The sequence below is a fragment of the Silurus meridionalis genome, chromosome 4 (assembly GCF_014805685.1).
Source record: "Silurus meridionalis isolate SWU-2019-XX chromosome 4, ASM1480568v1, whole genome shotgun sequence".
NCBI lineage: Eukaryota > Metazoa > Chordata > Actinopteri > Siluriformes > Siluridae > Silurus > Silurus meridionalis.
This window is the reverse complement of record NC_060887.1, coordinates 38,501,662-38,525,167: the sequence shown is the minus strand read 5'-3', so window position 1 is coordinate 38,525,167 and position 23,506 is coordinate 38,501,662. Positions and strand designations below refer to the sequence as shown.

Below are 23,506 nucleotides of genomic sequence, written 5' to 3'. Positions count from 1 at the left end.
GTGTATGATTGTGAGTAATGGTGTGTGATGGTGTACAATGGTGTATGATGGTGTGTAATGGTGTGTGATGGTGTATGAAGGTGTATGATGGTGTATGATGGTGTATGATGGTGTGTAATGTTGTGTGATGGTGTATGAAGGTGTATGATGGTGTATGATGGTGTATGATGGTGTGTGATGGTGTGTGATGGTGTATGAAGGTATATGATGCTGTATGATGGTGAGTAATGGTGTGTGATGGTGTATAAATGTGTATGAAAGTGTGCGATGGTGTATAAAAGTGTATGATGGTGTGCACTGGTGTGTTTAGGTGTATAATGGTGTGTGATTGCGTATGAAGGTGTGTGATGTTGTATGGTGTGTGATGGTGTATGATGGTGTGTAAAAGTGTGTGATGGCGTGTTTTGGTATATACTGTAAGGGTAAATAGTGTGCGATGGTGTGTGATGGTGTATGTAGGTGTGTGATGGTGTATGTAGGTGTGTGATGGTGTATGATGGTGTATGATCATGTGTAAAAGTGTGTGATGGCATGTTTTGGTACACAAGGGTGATGATGGTCCGTGTTGGTGTTTAATGGTGTCTGATTGTGTGTGATGGTCTGTGTTGGTGTGTAATGGTGTCTGATGTGTGAGAACCACATTGGGGTTTGTGGTTCTCTGAAGAACTTTCTGAAAGCTCTTTAGCCAGTGATTGTTCACTCACTGTTCCTTTTGAGCTGTTTGATAAAGCCAACAAGCCAGAGAGATCCTGGCAAATTCTGCTATGATAATGGAGTTCACACTAACATGCTAATATAATCAGTGGCAAAGACATTGAGACGCTAAACAAACTGTTTGTTTTTATCACGAATTGTCCAGTTCTAGGACCAGATCCAGCCCATGGAAATCAATTCATTTGGCTGAAATATCAACACAGCTTCAGAGGTTTTCGAGTTTGTTGACAAATATTGCATTCTGAAAGACTCAGACACACTAAAACAGATTTGGTCTACATGTCTAGGGCTCAGCATCAAAACACAATCTTGTCCTCCATCTACTTCCTGTCACTTACTTTCTCATGGGAATACACCAAATACACACTTTCTCATGGGAATACACCAAAGCCTAAGGTCCTAAAAGTTCCAGGATGTGCGCCCTGAAAATACCCCCTCCCTGCATCAAGTATTCCATATTACAGAGGTCAGGGGTTGTTTCCATGCAACTCAGACCAAACGGTGCAGGAAATAAACACTCACCCTGTCACCAGGATCTCCAGAGGGTCCAGGGGGGCCTTGTAGACCAGGGGGTCCAGGAAGTCCCTAAAGAGTTGGAGCAAAATCAAAAGTTTTGATGTATTTATTGGGAATGTGGGAATTATTTAGATGGAAGAAAGAGGCTGGAAATCTTGGTGATGCATGAGTAATAATTTAAATAAGAACCCCTGTCTGTGTGTGTGTGTGTGTGTGTGTGTGTGTGTGTGTGTGTGTGTGTGGACATTGGATTGATAACTGATAATGCAGTTTAGATCTTTAGTAAGAAGTCTATTAGAGTATTCTTAATGTAATTTACTTACAACAGGACCAGCTGGACCTGGGGGACCCTCCACCAGCATTCCCTGAAATCAATTAACCAATCAATCAATTAACCAATCAGGCTTGGTAGAACAAAACCATATCCAAAATCACTGCTTAATTTCAGGATAATGTGTGTACTTAGTGCCTGGTTTGGGATCTACATAATCCAGGATGATTCCTCTTACATCTATCTCATTCATACATCTGAGCAGCTATGGAGGTTAAGGGCCTTGCCCAGGGGCCCAGGAGTAGCAGTTTATGGTGTGGCTTGATCTCATGACCTTCAGATGCAAAGTCTAATGCTTTAATCACTTAGCTACCGCCTTCTGGGACACCAGTACAGCCTGATGATTGACAAGCTCCTCATTGATATCATCTACACCTAAGTAACGTTCATGTTTATGATACCAGAGCGATGTAACACGGGTTCTGATTTCCTGAAGTAAATCTGATCTTTTCAGGAAAATTCTAGCTCTATACATCAGACCTGAGCTACTTTTGGATGTTGTCACATGTTACATGAAGGAGAACGGAGAATCCATGCTTGTCGTTGCCAGTATCCAGGGTTATTAATGGCATTATCTCATTCATACACCTGAGCAGCTATGGGGTTAAGGGCCTTTCTCAGGGGCCCAGGAGTGGCAATTTTTTATATCCAGGGTTATCAGAACAGCAAATACACAGACAGTTAAAGCGAGAAAAGCGAATATGGGGAGAAGATCACGATTTTAAGAAGAACCAACAATGGAAATCCACATTTGTAACTTTTAATGTAAACAACTTAAGACTTCAAAGGTTCTAACAGGAATGTCCCCATAAACACCCCTCATCACTTAGCTCATTGTTTTAACGCGTTATTAAGCGATATCTCTTCAGCGAGCTAAATCAATAATTATCCGCTGGGAAATACCATCTCCAGACACTCCACGAAGTGCTCGTGAATGTGTCCCTGTACGTTCCTCTGACTTACCGGCTCAACGACGGCCGGTTCTCCTTTCTCTCCTTTGGGTCCCAAAAACGCTGTACCGCCTCCAACCTAAGGACACAAAGCAGGTGAAGATCAGCACATGTGCAGCCATTAGAGACGGATGGAAGTATAGAAGAAGGATGCACATGCATGTGATGAATGTTTGTGTCATGAAGAACGTGCTGTATGCACACCACAGCGAGGATGAATTCTGGATTCTGATTGGTCGAAATGTAAAGAAACTGATAGAGGTTTGACCCGATGTTTTATCGATCCGTACCAAATCGCTGTGGCAAAAGTGGGATAAAATGCTTCAGGATATGGATTATCTTCAGTAATCGTCCATGCTGAAGCGTTTTATTCCTTACATACTGCAATCATGTCTTGAAGTAATCTTTTACAGTGAATTCAATCGTGCAAGAAACATTTCCTGAGATAGGTCATGGGTCATGCCAGGAGAGTCAGTGAGCAAAAGAACTGTTTATTGTGTGTACTGAAGAAGAGTATGATGGAGGAGTGTGTGTGTGTGTGTGTGTGTGTGTGTATATATATATATATATATATATATATATATATATATATATATATATATATATATAATGCGTTAATATAAAATTAACTTGTTAATAACACTATGTATTTAACGTGATGTGAACGCACATTTCTGTGATAATTTTCATAAAAAATATAAATAAATAAATAAATAAATAAATAAATAAATAAATAAATAAATATAAAACATTTAGCGCAACAGACGTTTATTTAAGACGTCCTTTCTTTACTCAGATAAAATAAATAAATAAATAAATATTTATAAATCGCTAAACATTTATTTTACTGATGCACCGCCGTGATGCACACATCCGGCAATTAAAACCGTCCATGTGGAAACATAGCGAAAGTTCCGTTTGGTGTCTTGATGATTTACAAAATTTTAAACATTTACAAGATTATTTTGTCTTCATGCTCTATGTTGAGTTTGGTTTCAATAATAATAAATATACATTTGCATAAAGCATTAATATTTCTCCATGCGCATGTTGATTAGAGAATTAAAAACTTGTAAAGTAATAATTTAAGGTACATTTATAACAGAAAAAAATTTGATTAAGTTGCAATTTATCACGAGTCATGAGTTAACTCATGACAATCGTGGTTATAATAGCAATTCAATATTTATATATATATAACCCTATACCTATATATTGTGTGTATCCTGATTGTCTGAACATAGTAGATCCAATAACACATCACACATAGAGGAGTGTGCACACAATTAATTTTACTCATTAGCCTTTTCTGTAATCTGTGTTATGCCACATGGGCAAAAGTTTGTGCACCCCTGACAATTACAACTATACTGTATGTCCTTGTCAAACAACTTCTGGATTTATTCTCCCTCGACTGCTATAATAAGTGCCACTTCTCTGAATCAGAAACAGAATGAGCTTTAATGGCAAATATGTTTGCACTTACAAGGAATGTGTTTTGGTGACCGAAGCTTCCAGTTGCAAATTTTTTATCAAATAAAATAAAATAAAATCAAAATTAAAGTAAATTGAACTTAATAAAAATAAAATAAAATAAATACAAATTAAGCTAAATTTAATTTAATTAAAACAATTCTACAATGTAATTAAAAAATTAATTAAATAATGAAATTAAAAAAATGTAATGAAATTGAAAGTGATATTGTACTTTTTAAATAAGTGTTGATGCTGAGATTAGTGCCCTTTCAAATGCTCTGAATGGTGAAGGTTCTTGTATAAGAATCTGAAAGTCTGTAACCCTTGAACTAAACCCCTAGTGTAAGAGAATGTGTTACAGTTGACCCTGAACTCTGACCCCGGCCTTTCTAACATATTGATATACGTGGCTATTGTACGATTATGAATAAATCTGCTTGTCAAACAATAAGATTTAACAATATTTTCTCCATTTTCTCTACGAAAATAAACTGCAAATGTCATGATTAATTAAAAGTTTCAATATAAAACTTTCAGCATGACTATGCAAACCTTGTGCACTATTCCATCTCCATCAAGATCTGCTAACTGGGTTGGAAGTGGAACATCTCCTGCTATAGAGCTGACTGTACCCCAGGTCTCCTCACCTCACCTACATCAGAACCTGACCCCACCCAATAACACTCATGTATCTGAACGAGCACAAAATCTCAACAAAATCTAGCGGAACATCTTCCCAGAAAGGTGGAGCTAATTATAAGAGAAAATGGAGACTAAATAAGGAATGGAATCCTTCGAAAAGAACCTAAATGTTATGGTCAGGTGTCCACAGACTTTTGTCCACAAACATGAGGTATGACATTTGAGTATATTACACTGTTTATTCATTACAATAATTATTTATAAATAATTTATAAAAATGTAAGCAGTTCTTAGGTGTGGATTTGGACCTTGTGAAGTGGAAAAAGGTCTGAGATCGGGGTGCATAGTGTGTGTGTGTGTGTGTGTGTGTGTGTGTGTGTGTGTGTGTGTGTGTGTGTGTAAAAAAGCAGGGCGTGTTTGAACATACAGCTGGCACTCTGGAATGAGGTAATTACTGTGCCTTGGGGCTAACAGGGCAGATAGAGTCCTGACAGGCTGCTGGGTACGACCTCAACACACAGGACTTCCTTCAGATTAATGTGGAAAACTGTGTGTGTGTGTGTGTGTGTGTGTGTGTGTGTGTGTGTGTGTAAAGTCCTGGAATGCATGTCTATCTGCCCTTTGAAATATTGGTGATCTTACCTTTTTAAACTTTAGGGGGGGTGCAGGGCATACAAAACGCTCCTTCTATCCCACTTATCAGATAAAACATTTTTTTTTATTGGGTGTCATTTTTGTCACAAGCCTAGCATCGCTAATATATATTGACAGCGTATAGCTACCAGTCTCGCATGTCTTAATAAACTCCGTACGATGCTCCGTTATGACGTCACAAAGCTAAAAACTGCATCGCTGGAAAACCGTCTTGTATAAATTTCTTAATCTGAACAATTTGGAGTCATGTTGAGTATGGCGGGGGCGTGGCCTAAAGAGTGTGGGTGGAGACTGTGGCCATCGATGTGAAATCGCATGCCTGAGGTAAAAAAAGAAAACTGCTATGCATTTGGTTTGGCTAATTTAAATTTCAACAACCAAAAAGATAAATAAATAAACGAAGATTATTGTATTTTTGGGGTAATTATGAGTCTTAAGGTTTTATTACTTTTAATAATGATGTAATCGAGATGTTAAATTGAGAAGATAAATGTTTTCAGGTACTCAGGCAAAGGCCTTCAAGAGAATTTGTGCTAAGTCAGTGGTGCTAAGGCATCACTGGCTAACACAAGACTAGCCGCTAACCTAGCTAGCTCGAATTGGTGACTCCAAATTCTGCATTTGATTATTTTCAGGTCGCTGTGCCCATGAAAATGTGGTTGTTGTTTTTTATAGCAGAAGCTTACATGAGCGAATCTATTTGCATTCTCAAAACATTTAACTATACAATCAGATTTGTAGAAATCTCAAGTAAATATGATAAAAATAAAGTCCAATTATGAGGCAAAATTTATGATTTAAATTGGCCCAAAGTGTGAGGGCGAGACTGTGCATTACTGGTAGCTATGAGCATCCTTTATTACTTGTAGTCTATATTGTATTTTTAAATGGTCATGTTAGCAACGCTACGTAATGCTAACTGTATTTGCGGCATGAAATCGTTACGACTTACAACAACGTGACAGCGATGGATTCGTCATGCCAAGCGTCTTGTTAAAATCGCACCAAGCAATGTGCAACACACACTCACACAACGTTTACTCACACATTGCGATACTTACTCCCGCTTTGACTTGCGTTTCTTCTGTGTCGGTTTCAGCGGGCACAGCAGGCCCAAACTCATCCTCGTAATGGGGTACAGGGTTTGGGCCGGCGTTGCCGAACTCATCGTATGCACCAAAGTCATAGTGAGATTTGTCAAGCTCGCCCACGTCGTACTCCTTAAGGTTGTACTCCTTAAAGTCGTACGCGTCCGCTTCTGCTGTGGCGCCGGGCTCGTTGTGCTCGGGGGTGATTGTGGGATCCACCTCAGCGTAGGCCAGCTCGGGGTCTGAATTACCCACAATCCCCTCTTCCACAGCCTTATTATTGGCAAGCAATGCAGCAGCAAGGGGAGAATGAGAGGGTGGGAGAGGGGAGAAGGGAGGTACAAAGAAAATAAAGAAATAGAGTGATAGAGGGTGAGGGAATGAGAGGAAATAGAGGATGAGGGAATAGGAGGTAAATGGATGGGGTGATAGAGGAGGTGAGGAAATGGAGTGATAGAGGGGTAAAGGAATGGGGTGACAAAGGGGTGAAAGAATGGGGTGATAGAGGAGGTGAGGAAATGGAGTGATAGAGGGGTAAAGGAATGGGGTGACAAAGGGGTGAAAGAATGGGGTGATAGAGGAGGTGAGGAAATGAGTGATAGAGGGGTAAAGGAATGGGGTGACAGAGGGGTGAAAGAATGGGGTGACAGAGGAGAGGAGGAAATGAGGTGATAGAGGGGTGAAGGAATGGGGTGACAAAGGGGTGAAATAATGGGAGGAAATTGGAGATAAGGTAATAAGAGAAAAGAGGAGGTGAGGGAATAAGAGGAAAGAGGGGTGAAGAAATGGGGTAAGAGAGATGTAAAGGAAAGTGGAGATAAAGGAAAAAGAGGAAAGAGGGGTGAAGAAATAGGGTGATAGAGAGGTGAAGGAAAGGGAGGAAAGTGGAGATAAAGGAATAAGAGAAAAGAGGAGGTGAGGGAACAAGAGGAAAGATGGGTGAAGAAATGAGGTGATAGAGGGGTGAAGGAATAGGAGGAAAGTGGAGATAAGGGAATAAGAGGAAAAAGGAGGTGAGGGAATTAAATGAAAGTGAAGGTAAGGGAAGGGGAAAAAATTGCAGATAGAGGAAACAAAATAACGGAACGAGGATGTAGAAAATAAAGAGTGGAAGGACAGAAGAAGGAGAAGAGAGGCGAGCGATATAAAAATGGCGGTTAGTTAAGCAGGTAAATGTACTGTATTCATGTTCTATATGAAATTTGCATAAATGCATCTGAATGAATTACAGCATGTAGAAGCCTGAAAGCGAGAGGTCACACTTTTATATCCCTGAAGATTCTTCAGTGACTCCATGTCTTTTTAACATTTCTTTTTAATTTTATACATTCATTTATTCATTCAAAAAATAATTCAACATCTGCCGTGACGACGTCTAAATTTACTCAGGGACAAAAAGTGTTACCTCAGGTTTTCATTAGAGTCAGTTATTCTGCTTTTTATACAGTGACATATTTCTGTCTTTTCACATAGTGATTCTGAGGAAGGAAAAATGGGCTTCAATGTGAAACACAACAGAAATAAATGAAGCCTAAAATCGCATGTCTGAGGCAAAATATCAAACTGTATGCATACGGTTGTGCTAAACTGTTAATATCTGGAATTTTCTTTTTCATAAATAAACAAATATCGCTGTATTTTTGGCCAATTATAAGTCTGAATAATGAAGTAGCTTTGCTTGGTGAGTAGTGATGCTAACTCACGGCATCACTGGCTAACACAAGACTAGCATCTAGCCTAGCTGGAATTGCTGTGCTTGACTAGCACAAAGTTCTGAATTGTTGATTATTTTTAAGCTGCTGTGCCCATGAAAATGTGTTTGTTTGTTTTTTTCTTCGCAGAAGCTAACCAGCCTACCTGAGCGAATCTATTTGCGTTCTTAAAACATCGAACTATACAAACTGAGTTGTTGAAATCTCAAGTAAATATGATAATGAACGTATGTACAGTACAAATAAAAACGCGATTATGAGGTTGGACTAAATCTAAAGGCAAAATTCAACAATGATAGAGAAGTTTACTTTAACTTTTCCTAGCTAGAGGTTGGAATTTCCGAGTTATGACCTTTATTTGGACCTAGCATATGGACAAATTGGTAGTGCTAGCCCGAGTCCTATCTGATCTATTGATCATACTGAGGATTTAAGGATTAGTCATTAGACATTAGTTGATTGGACAAGATTATGTCCAAAAAAATGCATTTCATAATTATAGCAGGCATCTATTGAGGAAAACTAGCATGGCTAGTTCATGTATCATTGACATGGACATCAGCAAGCAAAACACAAAGCAAAAGACAATCCACTGAGATGATAAACATGTTAAATACATGGCCATACAAAGTGGATTGATTTTTTTTCAGTCAACCAGAGACAGAAAAAAAAAACACAGAACAATCCTTCGTAATTGTTTCTGTGTTTTTGTTATTTCATACCGACTTATTTTCCAGTTGCTAGTCTTTCCCAGGACTAATCTAAATCTTTAATCATTCTTTAAACCAAAGAAAAAGGAGGAAAAAGTGAAATATTTACCTCATTAGGTCCAGAGGTGGCATCAGGAGACTGTGTCTGAGACGCATCTACAGTCCCGTAGTCAAGTTCAGTTTCACTATAGAACTCGCCGTCTAAGTTGTTTAGCTTGAAGCGGTGTGAGAAGATCGAAAGAAACGAGAAGGAAGAACGAGAAAGAAAGGATTAACGGACGTGCACACTACAGCGCCATCCATAGGCCTCTAGGACTGCCTGCCTTTCTGCTCGGATTAGAAGCATCGGAGATCTCCCTCAGGTCAAGAAGAGAAGGACGGGAAAAGAGGAGAGATCTCCATGCCATGTTTTTATTTTTTTTTAGGATTTTACCCTTGTACCGGGCCTCCTCGCCGGAGCTGTTGCCTGGTAACCATTTCTCCAAGTCTTCTTTGGGCCTAAATTTTTAGGTGGTTTCTTTAATGAGGCCGAGGACTTAAATGGAGGCTTGGGTTTGGACTTAGTGGACTTTGTCGTCCTCTTGGAGACACTACGCTTCACTCGCTGGACGGAGGGTGACAACACACGCACAAAAGACACAACACATCAAAACATCAGGATCGAGACAGCAAGACATAATACAACAGCAAAGATCAGAGAAGGAGACAGACAGACAGACAGACAGACAGACAGACAGACAGACAGACAGACAGACAGACAGACAGACAGATAGATAGATAGATAGATAGATAGATAGATAGATAGATAGATAGATAGATGTTGGTCCCCTCAGGTGGATATGGACAACAGATGACACTTGAGACCCGGACAAGGAAGTCACATGACAATCGCAGACATGCGTTTTCTCTTTTCTTTACCTGGGACTCTGAAAATTCATGAGGCGTGTCGGTGGGATTCGGTGCATCATAGTAATCATACGGCTCTCCATAATCTACTGCAGTTGCGTACTGGACAGAGGGAGGAAATGAGGTCAGAGGACGTTAGTGCAGAGTATTAAATAGAACACAACACTTCCTGTGATGTAACAGCCCAAGCTGGATGTTACATATTGTTAGCATTTACACTGGTATGTATTTGATTCATTTGTATGTTTAAAAGCATCATCTGAAGGCGTCTGTGAATCAGAACCATGAGATCATGCTTTCTTCAGGAACTTACAGTAGATTTTAAAGTAGAGCTGGGCGATGTGTGTGTGTGTGTGTGTGTGTGTGTGTGTGTGTGTGTGTGTGTGTGTGTGTGTGTGTGAGACCATTAAACAGTGAGAGTGAGATCAATTACATCACTGTATGCTTTTTTACTATACACTATACCGACAAAAGTATGTGGACACCTGAACAAAAGATGTGGTGTGTAAACTTTCATAATTTAGTTTTTAAAGTCATTGAATTGTTTATTTTTTCCTTTTCATTGTTAAATATATATTTATTAAAAAAAAAATGTTTTCATATAAAAAATCTAATTCAATTTGGGTATTTAGAAAGTTTATCATATCGCCCACTTCTACTTTATAGAAAGATATAAATGTGTGCTGCATTGGTCACCTGAACATGTGTGAGAGAGAGAGAGAGAGAGAGAGAGAGAGAGAGAGAGAGAGACAGAAAGTAAGAAAGAAAGAAAAAAAGAAAGACGGACGAATGGACGGACAGACGGACAGACAGACAGATAGATAGATAGATAGATAGATAGATAGATAGATAGATAGATAGATAGATAGATAGATAGATAGACAGATAGATAGATAGATAGATAGATAGATAGATAGATAGATAGATAGATAGATAGAAAGCGAGAGAGGAGAGAGAGAGAGACAGAGAGAAAGAGAGAGAGGAGAGAGAGAGAGAGAGAGAGAGAAAGAGGAGAGAGAAAGAGAGAGAGAGAGAGGAGAGAGACAGACAGAGAGAAAGAGAGAGAGAGAGGAAAGAGGGAGAAAGAGACAGAGAGAAAGAGAGAGAGAGAGAGAGAGAGAGAGAGAGAGAGAGAGGAGAGAGAGACAGAGAGAGAGAGAGAGAGGGGAAAGGGGAGAAAGAGAGAGAGAGAGAGAGAGAGAGAGAGAGAGAGAGAGAGAGAGATTAGTTAGTTTGACTGATGGTATTTTAATTAATGTATAAAAAAGAACAGGTGGCTGCAGATGGTAAAAAAGGTCTGTGATCTCAAGTCTAAAGGGGATGAGATCACAGGGACACATGGGTGGGATGTACAGCAGCTTTGATTTGTTATAGGTAGTGTGTTTTGTACAGTAAATGTGTGTGTAAGCTGTAAAAAGTGCTTATTAATCATTAGATTGTTCCAGTCTTTAGAAAGGTGTGTGATACAAATACATACAGGTTTCACATCAAACACACATTCATTATTATCATATACAATAATTAATGAATGTAGAGGGGAACATTTGCACTATGGCTCAAAGGACAATCTAAAACAAATGAAGCTGTTAGATGAGAGCCGTATTGATTAGATCTGACCCATTCTCACTCTCCTTTCCCACTACAGGAGGGTCACAGTCGCAGCAGCAATGATGGTACTGATGAACCTCTGTTCAGCTAAATGTCCTTAATCCATCATGCATGTGTGCACTTGAGTCCCCTTTCAGCTGTCAAAACAAGCCCAGGAAAGGGCTAGCGAACACTCAGCAGGTCCAGCCAAGCAGAGTAAGGCCTAGCCTGACACAACTAAACCCATATCCATCAGACAGTACTTCAAAGTCCAAATGCAAAGCTCAAACAAGATCCAACAGCAGCATAGTCATTATCCAGAACAAGGCTAACCAAATGCAGAAAGGCCTAGTCATTATCCAGGTCTAGCAGATCCTAGCCAAGAAAAACAAAGTCATGGTCAGGATTATACAGGCCCCAGAAAACGACAGATTCTTATAGAGAAGTCCTGGACGAGCCCAGTAGATCTCAGGACCTTCTCAATCTACGAAGATGTAGCCAGTCTTAAATGATCCAAGGAAGATCTATAGAAACCTACCCAAAACTCAATTACGAACAGTATTGCTTCACCAAGACAATGCGGTCCTGATCCAGACAACCAAGACTATACACCTCCAGCTAATGTGAGCATTTTCAGACGTTTCAGCGTGACGCCGACGTAAACGATTGAAGACGAAAGTGTGGATTTTGAGCGTTAAAAAACAATTTCAAATCTATCCAGATTAGTGTAGACGTTAAAGCGTCTCCCGTTTTGCTCGTGTGCAGTACACGGAGCGATTGTAGACGAAAATGACGTTTTCAAATTTAAGCCTTTAAGTGTCTTTGTAAAACTATACAATCTCGGCCAAACTAAACCAATCAGGACCCAAATAAACCGATCAATACTAACTATTTCCATTCATGGATGATGCTCATTGCTTCTGTCAGGATACATCATCACTCGAACAGCATTAACGCCCAAAGCTCCGCATCAAGTACCTATATCGTCCTCATTTCAAATCCTTAAATAAACATCCGGTCCAAAATTCCCACATTACCACTTAGCAAAGTGTCCTTTTCAATCTCGGCGCAATAAAAACGCTGTAATTGCTGCTGCTGGCTGCGTTTACACGGCACGTGCCAAAACGTTCCTCCCGAGATATCAGCGTAGCCGAGAATCTGCAGAATGCGTTAGCAAAATAATGCCGCGAGAAACTCAGAGTTCGCTGCCAGAGTGTGTTCGGCGGTTCATCAACCGAGGAGCTCCCTCTCTTTGTGTTCCAGTACATTACGCAGAACATCATCCCAAAAGAGGGAGAGAAAAAAACCACACACGAGACACACAAGAACATGACTGTACAAGACCAGACAGGGGGATGTAATCATTCTTAAGCTCTGAGCTCATTCTATACTGGAGCCTGAAATAAAACACTGGCAGGATATTATATAGTGTGAAAAAAACACAATCAAATCAACACTAGACGTTTTAGACAAATGACCAAATCTTAGTGTATGGCGACATGCGGCATCTGGAAATCTACGCTAAGACCCCAGCATTTAAAATCCCACCTGGTAAAAACTTCAACTACTGGTCTAAACTCCTGGTCGTAGGTAACCATAAAAACAATCAAGGTAGCTGTGTAGTATAGCTAATCCCAATCCTGGGTGGAGTTTCCAGACATCAGCACAATATCTTGCTTAGAAAACAGCAACTATTTAATGATCGTTGTCATGGTTACCTAGCAAAAAGAGCACTAAATCCTGAAGAATTCCATCACACACTTATGAAAAAAAAAAGAATTTTGTCAATCTGGATAAGGGTCTCTGCTACATGGCGTAAATGTTAGTGTTATACTCCGCACTTGCAATGCGAACTTGAGCTAACCTGACAATGAGAGAAGTTACAGTAGGAAATGTTTGGATTCAGCACTCATAGCACTAGATTCTAAAACAGAAATGCCATTCATATTTTGTTATAATCTACACTGCTAATGTTAGCTAGCTAAACTTAACTAGCCTCGCAAAAACAATGCTTTAATGCTAAAGGAAGCTAGCCATATAAAATGAGTCATTGTCAAAAATCCTATTAAAAACATTCATACTACTATATAACACTAACTAGCTAACATAAGCTAACCTGACAGGATTTATATATCTTTTATTAAAGCATAATCGTAAATATTTACTCAATCGGCACATTCAATTCTTGCTAACATTAGCTAATTATTCAGAGCGACTTACAACTAAGCAGTTGAGAATTAAGGGCCTTGCTTAAGGGCCCAAGAAGAGCAGCATGGGGATACAGGGATTTAAACTTGTAACCTTCTGATACAGAATAAACCACTAAGCTAGAAACCATTGTAATAATGGTGTACAGTAGAAAGCAATAAACGTTTTATTGGTTCTTAATGGTTTAGATTACCAGAAGACCCACAGGTTTGCAACCACCATTACAGGTTCCATTAAAACCATTACAATTCTTATTAAATTTATTCCCATTAAGGATTTCGATTGCATTTGGTTCAGTGGGGGATTAGAAATGTGGTATAATTAATTATGACTCGTTTGAAAATGAAATTTCCAGGTGCCCCATGTTGCCACTGACGCTATCAGTATGTACCAGCAAGTGGACAGTCCAGGTTTGTGAAGGTCACCATGTCGATACTGACCTCTTCCTCCGGTTCCTGAGCTTGCAGCAGGTCCTTATGGGGCGTGTCACAGTCGGGCATGTAGTGTTCACAGTAATCGTACGCCGCTTTGGGGTCAGCGACAATCAGCAGCTGTTGGATGTCACCCTGCAAGAGACAGAGGGAAAGAGATGTTTCGTTCCTTACGTCTAATAACTGTGTAATCGGAAGGAATTGGAAGATGACTGTCCTCAGCAGTGTAAATCACAAGTCATACGGTGTAAGAATACGGCGGGGAGCCGTGCAACACGTTCCTGTCAGACGCACGCGCAAATCAAGACAGTAAATTACTGCTCTACGCTTTATAGGGGCTGAAATTAAACATGTCCCATCAGGACCGGGGAACACCTGCAGCAGTCTCACCGTGCCGATGATAACCAGGTATGATACACACATGTGGAATAAAGAACTCAAGAGCATTTTTAAATGCTAAAGGATTTCTACAGTGTTTGTTGGCTAGCTTGCAAATAGATCAGATTAGATTAGATCAGATTAGATAAGATTAGATGCCTTTACTTGTCACATGTACATTACAGCACAGTAAAATTCTTCCTTGTTTGGAAGCTGGAGTCAGAGCACAGGATCCTCCGTCATGACACTGGAGAAGAAAGTGATATTCCTATCATATTCATACATACGTATACTTTGCACTCGCAATGCAAGCTAGCTAGCACATGCTATCCTGGCAACGAAAGAAGTTTACAGTAGAAATGAAACTTTAGTAGCCTCGCAAAAAAATGCTTTACCGCTACCGGCAGCTAGCCAGATAAAATAAACAAGTCTTCGAGTGTATTCCTAAATCCTATTAAAAAACATTCATGCTACTATATACACACTCATAACACTAGCTAGCTAACATGAGCTAACCTGATTTAGATACCTTTTATTAAAGCGTAATCGTTAAATATTTTCTTAATCAGCACTGTTAATGCTTGCTAGCATTAGCTAACCTGGGAGGATTTATGATAGAATTCCAGAGTTGAATTAGAAAACTTTTCGAATTTGCACTCATGACGCAAATTAGCTAACATTAGCCAACAGGATTTATAGATCTTTTTTACAAAAGTGTAATTGTAGATTTAATTGCTAATATTTTCCACACTGTGAATGTTAGCTAACATAAGCAAAGGAAATAGTTTCTATTACAGGAAACTTAGCATTAGGTAAAAAAAAAAACACTTGATATTTAGCTAACTACAATTATATAAAATAAAAAGTATCCTCTTCATAAATGTTTGGAAGTTACACTGCTAATATTAGCTAACTAAACATTAGCCTCAACAAAAAAACTTTACTGCCTAATTTACTTCCTAAATCATGTTTTTAAAAAAAACATTCATGCTACAATCCACACTTATAACACTACATAGCAAACATGAGTTAACCTGACAGGATTTACATATTAAATTATATTGAAATTGTACAGATAAAACTACATCGTTATCTAACTAAAATTAAATCCTATTTATAATGGGTAGGATTGGATTATACATGAATTATGGATTATAAATAGACTATAATCTATTCATAAATGTTTATAATCTAAACTGCTAACGTTAGCTAGTTAAACTTGATTAGCCTGACAGAATCCACTCACAATTCATCCTTTATTATATATCAGATATAGACGCGTAACACCAGCTAGCTAACAGTCGCTAACCTGACAGGATTTATATAACTTTTATTAAACTGTAATTGTCAAAATTTTCTAAATCAGCAATGCTTGCTATCATTAGCTTACAAAAAGAGTTTTTATGATAGGATGCTTAGCATTAGGTAACCTGACAGGATTTGAAAGATTTCTCAGCCAAATTTATAAATGTTTGTAATCCAAACAGTACTAAACAGGTAGCTAATGCTGGAAACTGTCACATAATTTCTAAAAGGGCCTACATTCTGACCCCGCTAACATGAGCCAACCTGACAGGATTTATAACGGATAATTCTAAGTCGTTTTTATAAATTCTTCTTTATTTTCACTGTTAGCTTGAGCTAACTAGCAGGAGCTAATTAGAGCTATTTAAAGAAGTCTACAGAGGATTTATTTTTATAAATGTATAAATGTTTGCAATTCTTACAACACTAGCAAGATAGCAGATGCTGGCTAGTTCGGAGGAATTCCTGAGAGGGAATTTGAGAAGGTTTTGACTGCAGTTTTACATTGCGGAAATGAGCAGGATTTCTGATAAAACATATAAAGATTCAAGCTTAGTGTTAAAGGACAATGTTTTTGCAGCTAGCTCCTCTTAGCACTGAGCATGCTTGGAGAGGGTGCTGTCTGTATTAGAGATATAAAGATACAGTGGGTTTAGGTACAACACACACACACACACACACACTCATACGCATACACATACACATACACTCAGGACTCAGGGCATGTCTTGGCCCGCTTCCTTCTTCACCGCTGGTATCTCTGATACACCGCATTCTGTTCTTCTGCCCTCATTCACCTTTATACATCTTTTTTTCCACTCCTTCAAGATGGTCACCAGAACTATTCTTAGCTCTACAACCTTTCATTCATTTTTTTATAGCTAACAGAAAGCACGTCATCAGTGAACCACTCGACCAAGCCTTTTCGAGAGAAACGTCTAATCTCTTATTCACTTGTGCGCTTTGTGTGGCTGGTGGCCGTAAGGGTGGCGTTCTTTCCTCGTTAGCATCTTTTAACGCTAAACCAGCTTGAGGTCACACACCAGTTCCAGATTTTCTGCTCGAGCTCCAGCACCACCCTGCTGAGTTTATTTGAACAGTGTGGTGAGTTCGGCTGCCCTGACTACGGAGTAAAACTCTGAATGACCTCGCAAACTTTAGGAACACACCCAACCCCCGAAAACACACTTATAGGCGCATCGCTTCCACACGCATGCTGTTCGCCTCTCATAAATCACCTACACATGTTCAAGCCCATCAGACTGTTCCAAAAATGAAAAGTATGTCAGCATGGAAAAAAAGGAGTTTAAGAATTTCGGTAATGGAAATTTCATCCTTAGTACAAGAGGGAGCTGTCTTCAAAATGGTTCAATGGACGGTCTGCTGAAGGACTCACGACTGGTGGTAGACTGAAGGCTCTCATGTTAGTTCTCACTCTCCAGTGTTCTGTATTAGTTAAAGACTATAATCACACTCTTGATATCACCCACATGAGGATGGGTTCCCCTTTTGAGTATGGTTCCTCTCAAGGTTTCTTCCTCATTCATCTAAGGAAGTTTTTCCTTGCCACAGTCGCCCCAGTCTTCATCATCAGGGATACACGCATGTCATTCCCTTTAACTCTTAATTTCTGTAAAGCTGCTTTGAGACAATGTCCATTGTGAAAAGCGCAATAGAAATAAACTTAAAATTAAAAACTGAGAGCCTGCCAAAGGACTGACAACTTGGGGTAGACTGAAGGCCTGCTGGAGGACTGATGACCAGTAGTACATGTTTCTGAGTGAGACAGGTAGATTTGTCTTTAAGTGAGACAGAAGGCTGTGTCTAAATGAGACAGGTAGACATGTCTCTGAGTGAGACAGAAAGGTGTGTCTGAGTGAGACAGGTAGATGTGTCTCTGAGTGAGACAGAAGGGTGTGTCTGAGTAAAACAGGTAGACGTGTCTCTAAATGAGACAGGTAGATGTGTCTCTGAGTGAGACAGAAGGGTGTCTCTGAGTGAGACAGAAGAGTGTGTCTGAGTGAGACAGAAGGGTGTCTCTAAGTGAGACAGAATGGTGTGTCTGAGTGAGACAGGTAGATGTGTCTCTGAGTGGGACAGAATGGTGCGTCTGAGTGAGACAGAAAGGTGTCTCTAAGTGAGACAGGAGTACATGTTTCTAAATGAGATTAATAAGTGTGTTAAATGAAAGAGACTGATTTATGTGCCTCTAAGTGAGACAAGTGGGTGTGACTCAAAGTGAGACAGGTGTCCATGTGAGTGTCTGTCAGGTTTGATGATGTTAGCTTGTTTTACCAATGAAAAGTACAGGGACAGATTTCTTTAGAACAGGGTAATGAGGTATGTTTTTTAAAGCAGACTAATTGAAATTTTGTGAGCTGTTACATTTGAGTTGAAAAAGACAAGGACCAGCAGGAGAGCATGCTAAAACCTGATCAACATCTGGCACATCTGAGCTAAGTTTATAGAAGCTCCTAAGAGAACATCCAGCAGTTCGTTAAGGTCTAAATGTGTATGCTTGAAGACAACCGACCCGTGTATCCTAGACTTTAGAATCCAGGGCTGTTACGAGATCTAGGTCAAAGGTCATGTGGAGAATAGAGCACATTTCAAGGTCATGGGGTCACCTTGAGAGAATAACTAAAATACTTTAGGTGTGACATGTGAACTGTTCCTGAACTAGAAGCTTCTGGAGATGAACAGCTGCTGAATTCTTGTAAAAAAAAAAAAATTACATTTATGTTCATTCTAGTAAAACAGATGTCAAAGTGTAAACTGGCTAGTTCACTGATTGTTAGCGTTAGAATTAGCCTTGATCTGGTTACATGATTAGCATAAAAAAATGAATGTAAATTTTATTAGTAATGTTAGCATGAGCGTGACGTATCGACTAGCAATGTTAGAACTAATCCGGTTCATGAAACAGTTTTAATTTGTTAATTCTTAGCTATCATTTTAATTTTGTATGATTTGATGGATTTCTAATTAAAAAAGGAGTCGATGTGATGTTGATTTTGTGATAAGATCGAAAAACAGGAGACTGATAATGATTAATGTTGTACTGCTAGCATCAAAATGACTGATTAGCCACCAATTTACTCAGTAAGCAGCAATGATAGCACAAGTCTGTCATTGATATTTTTGTGTATATTTGTTTATACATGAACATGATGAATGTCAGACTTTATTTATTCATACTTCGAGGCCTCGGTGTCTTTCAGAAGAAGTGGAGATGATACACCCCTGGCCTGGGGCCACATGGAGACGACTGAACCTTAATACACACTTCATTACACTACAATAACTTGGCTATGTAGCAAACAAACACTAGGCTAATTTGAGAACCTGGAATATTAGCACAATCCTTTGCCACCAGTCGTTTCATCAAGCGATAGTTAAAATGCTGAAAAGAAGCAGATCAGTAAAGTACTTCAGTATTTATTTATTTGTTTGTTTATTACTAATTTTCCGACAGGCTAAAGCAAGGCCAATCAGAGTATCTCATTCCAGAGGTTTCAAAACCTCAAATGTACACAGTAAGGCCAATATGCCATATGTGGTTCTTTTACAAAAGTTGGAGACACACAATTGTGCCTTTGGACTTTTTTCTTCACTTGAACTTGGAAACCGAAAAATTATTCCAGCATGACAATGCAAACCTTGTGTACAATGCCACAGCTCCATGAAGATCTGCTTTTTCGTGGGTTGGAGTGGAAGATCTCCTGCTATAGAGCTACAACCCTATAGAGCATGAATAAATGTTCTTACTTCACCTACATCAGATCTTGACTTTACTAACACCCTTGTGGCCAAATGAATCTCCCAAATCTCCACAGAATCTAGAGGAACATTTTCCCAAAAGAGTGGAGCTTATTCTAAAAGCAAATGGAGACTAAATGTGGAATTTGATGTTTGGAATAAAGGACATAACCTTATGGACATAATCTTATGCTCTGGTGTCTACAAACTTTTGGCTATAAAAACGTATTTCTAATTGTAATTCCGAGTCCAAGGTCTGGTTTAAATGTACGACGATGTCATCAAGTTTTCAGGGGTTTGTTATTGGTCTGGAATATCACCTGGACATTTCTTTCGCTTCTGAGCAAACTTCTTTTCAGACAGAGGTGCAGATCTTTACAAGTCCAGACTCGGCCTGAATCCAAGACCCGGTTTTCTCATTCTTTTTAAAAGAAAGGGAGTGGTGAATTTTATAGGAGTGAGGGAGGGGATGAGGTGAGGTGGGTAAGGGGGGGAGCTGTAAAAACCTGTGAAGGTTGGCGGGAAAGAACAGATCACTTGAGATATGTTTTTAAACTTGAGACAACGAAAAAAGTCAATCCTTCCCACACTAAATAACTAAATTTAAGGCTTTCCTAGGTTCTAGTTCCCAGTTTCCCAGATCCAAGCACAGCATTACTGTAAGTCGTAATCATTCGTCATAACGTGACATAAAAGTGTGACAATCAAGCAGTCAGCCAGTCACAAGGAAACGATTTTGACCTCACCATAAGCTTGATTATGTGCCTCTTTTTGAACATACCATTCCACATTTGCTCTTATAATAAGCTTCACTCCTCCTGGAAGATGTTTCACTAGATTCTGTGGAGATTTGTGCTAATTCGGAAACTGAGGTAACTCAGGTACTGATGTAGGTGAGGAGGTGAGGAGGTGAGGAGGCCTGGGGTGCAGCCAGCGTTCTAGGGTTGGAGCTATACAGCAGGAGATCTTCCACTTCAACCAATAGAAAACAGATCTTCATGGATCAGTTTTTTTTGCACAGAGTGTCTTTCGTTTGTTTAAATTTTTTTTATATATGTATTTTCTTTTTTTTATTTCAGGTTTTAGGGTGATGAACACTGACAGGGTGAACCCTTGTCTGATATTGTCTCGTATTGTATGTTTTATCTTGTACAGTCCAAGTAAGATCAACAGTTGGAACCAATTCCTTGTGTGTCAACACACTTGGCCAATAAACCTGATTCTGATTCTGATGATAGTTTATGCTTATGTTTAGGGTTCATTGTGCACATCATGGCCGATTGTGGTGCATCAGTAAAACAAAAGTTTACTGATTCAAAGTAGTTTTTTATTCATATCTGAATAAAGAAAGGACGTCATGAATAAATGTGCGTTGGAGATTTTAATTTTGCATTTTTATATTTATTCATTTATAAATGGGTTAAAATAAATTTGCGTTAAGGCGCTTATTTAAAGCCCTTATATATATATATATATATATATATATATATATATATATATATATATATATATATATATATATATATATAAAATAAAGAAAACTCTTTGAATGAGAAGGTGTGTCCAAACTTTTGGTCTGTACTGTATATATATATATATATATATATATATATATATATATATATATATATATATATATATATACACAGTACAGACCAAAATATACTGTATATATATATATATATATATATATATATATATATATATATATATATATATATATATATATATACAGTACAGACCAAAATATACTGTATATATATATATACAGTACAGACCAAAATATACTGTATATATATATATATATAAAATAAAGAAAACTCTTTGAATGAGCAGGTGTGTCCAAACTTTTGGTCTGTACTGTATATATATATATATATATATATATATATACTGTATATATATATATAAAATAAAGAAAACTCTGAATGAGCAGGTTTGTCCAAACTTTTGGTCTGTACTGTATATATATATATATATATAAAATAAAGAAAACTCTTTGAATGAGCAGGTGTGTCCAAACTTTTGGTCTGTACTGTATATATATATTCGGGTTTATGTATGGCTTTGAATGTAATAGACTTAATAGTAATTTGTGTCGTTACTGTTGTACTGCATGTGCTGCATGTTGTTACAGGATGTTACTGAACTCCTTCTCAGCGAGGGGTCCTGAGCTAATGACCCTCCATTGTCTCTGCAGGGGGAAAAGGCACTAAGCTGAAGCAGACTAAGCTGTGTGTGTGTGTGTGTGTGTGTGTGTGTGTGTGTGTGTGTGAGGGGGTAATGAAGAATAAAATCTGAGCGTCTGACAGCCAGTGTTACCCTCAGATGAATAGTCGGGTCTCACAGCTGCACAGGGACAGTTATATGGAAGTGCGATGAAAGCTGATCATTCATCCTCGCTAGCTTTGAGAGATTGGGTACCTCACTATATAATGCTCATATTATATTCTATTTTTTGATCACCAGCTCTTTTCTCCGGAGGCCAAGGGTGGAGAGGTGCAGCAGCGAAAAAACACACATAGCACACTGCATTCTTCGACCTAAAACCAGCCTACTTGTGGGTTGTGAGAAAACATTCAGGAGTGTTTGGATTGAGACGAGGAGACGCAGAACGCCGACCAGGTATTTCCTCCGTATTTCCTCCTGAAGGCCCGGAGAAGAAAGGACAGACGGTGCCCTGTTCTCCCAGGGGCTGAACAGAGAGCACAGTGTTTCCTAGACCTCTACTGACACCCAATCTACCTCAAGATTCCAAATATGTGTTGGTTTAGGGAGTAAAAGGAGAGATTCTGGAGTGAATCTATTAAAGGCGACACTTCAGGTTCGCTCTGGACGCTCGTCTCTCAAAATCTTATTCGGCTTGCACGGTGTTTGATTCGAAAATAAAGACTAATTCTTCAGGCTGGAGGTGAAACTCTTCAATGTTTTCATGTTTTTATTATTTGATTACTTTCTTAAAAAGTTTAAACAAAAAAATGTTATAAGCTACACGACTAAAAAAATTCTAATTCAAAACCAACCAGCACCATGAATCCCTGCTGAACAGCACATGTACACCTATCGGGTATAACATTATTACCATCTGCCTAATATTGTGTTGGTTCTCCTTTTGCTGCTAAAACACTTCTGACCCATTCATCATTAGCATGAACTTCTTCAGCAGTTTGAGCTACAGGAGATCGTCTGTTGGATCGGAACCACAAGGTCCAGCCTTCGCTCCTCACATGCATCAATGATCCGCCCACGACCCTGTCGCCGGTTCACCACTGTTCCTTCCTTGGAGCACTTTTGATAGATACTGATCACTGCAGACCAGGAACATCACACTAGAGCTGTAGTTTTGGAGATGCTCTGAGTAGTTCTAGATGTAATTTTTTTTAAGCTCATTTTTTGATAGATTTCTGAACCGTAGTTTAGTTTGTTATCAAAAACAAAACTAAAAAAAAAACGAAACTTGAAAACTCTAATTCAAATCAAAGGATCGGTAATAAATATCTACGCCTTCCTGGAATTATTTGGAGTTTCAGTCTAAGACAGATCTGCAAACCCAAACTTTCCATGGGTTGGAAGATGTGGAAGATCTCCTGCTATAGAGCAACCATATTGGGATCAATGTGAACACTGACTGCACCCCAGACTTCCTCACCTCCATCACCTGCATCAATCCCTGACTTTACTAACACTTTTGAGGCTGAATAAGGACAGATCTCCACAAAATCTATTTCCAGAAGGTAATTATAACATAAATAAATTCAGAATTGGATGTTAAAGAAGCAGCACACAGCGATCCTATGGTCAGGTGTCTACAAACTTTTGTACAAAATGTTTGTTAGCCATTTTTAAAGGTTAAGATTATGGCTTATAGGAAACACTGAGGAAGTAAGAATGTACGACAGAGCCGCAGACTTCCCTAAGGAACAAACAAGTAACATTAAAAGAAAAAGGATTTTACTTTTTTTCGTGGGAACCACTCCTTCCTTTGGCATGAAGATCAAGCACGTATCTCAGCAGGCTCTGTTATCCCACTGACAAGATCTGTCAGTAATTTCAGAAGCAGAACCCGTCATCTTTGTAAAGCAGCATAAATCGGGCTCGTTTGCCATTAAAACAAGACCGGAACAAAAAAAACAAGGACA

At 38.9% G+C, this 23,506-nt stretch overlaps 1 protein-coding gene across 1 annotated transcript in view; it reads right to left on the bottom strand.

The window, feature by feature from the left end:
• col11a1a (collagen, type XI, alpha 1a) overlaps positions 1–23,506 on the bottom strand; it is a 92,208-nt gene that overhangs the window by 53,721 nt on the left and 14,981 nt on the right. The window contains exons 5-11 of the mRNA XM_046847114.1: positions 13,935–14,060; positions 9,712–9,801; positions 8,903–9,007; positions 6,345–6,644; positions 2,525–2,590; positions 1,554–1,595; positions 1,237–1,299 (exon numbers count right to left, since the gene is read on the bottom strand). Coding sequence (XP_046703070.1) covers positions 1,237–1,299; positions 1,554–1,595; positions 2,525–2,590; positions 6,345–6,644; positions 8,903–9,007; positions 9,712–9,801; positions 13,935–14,060 — 792 coding nt within the window. The remainder of the gene's footprint in view (positions 1–1,236; positions 1,300–1,553; positions 1,596–2,524; positions 2,591–6,344; positions 6,645–8,902; positions 9,008–9,711; positions 9,802–13,934; positions 14,061–23,506) is intronic.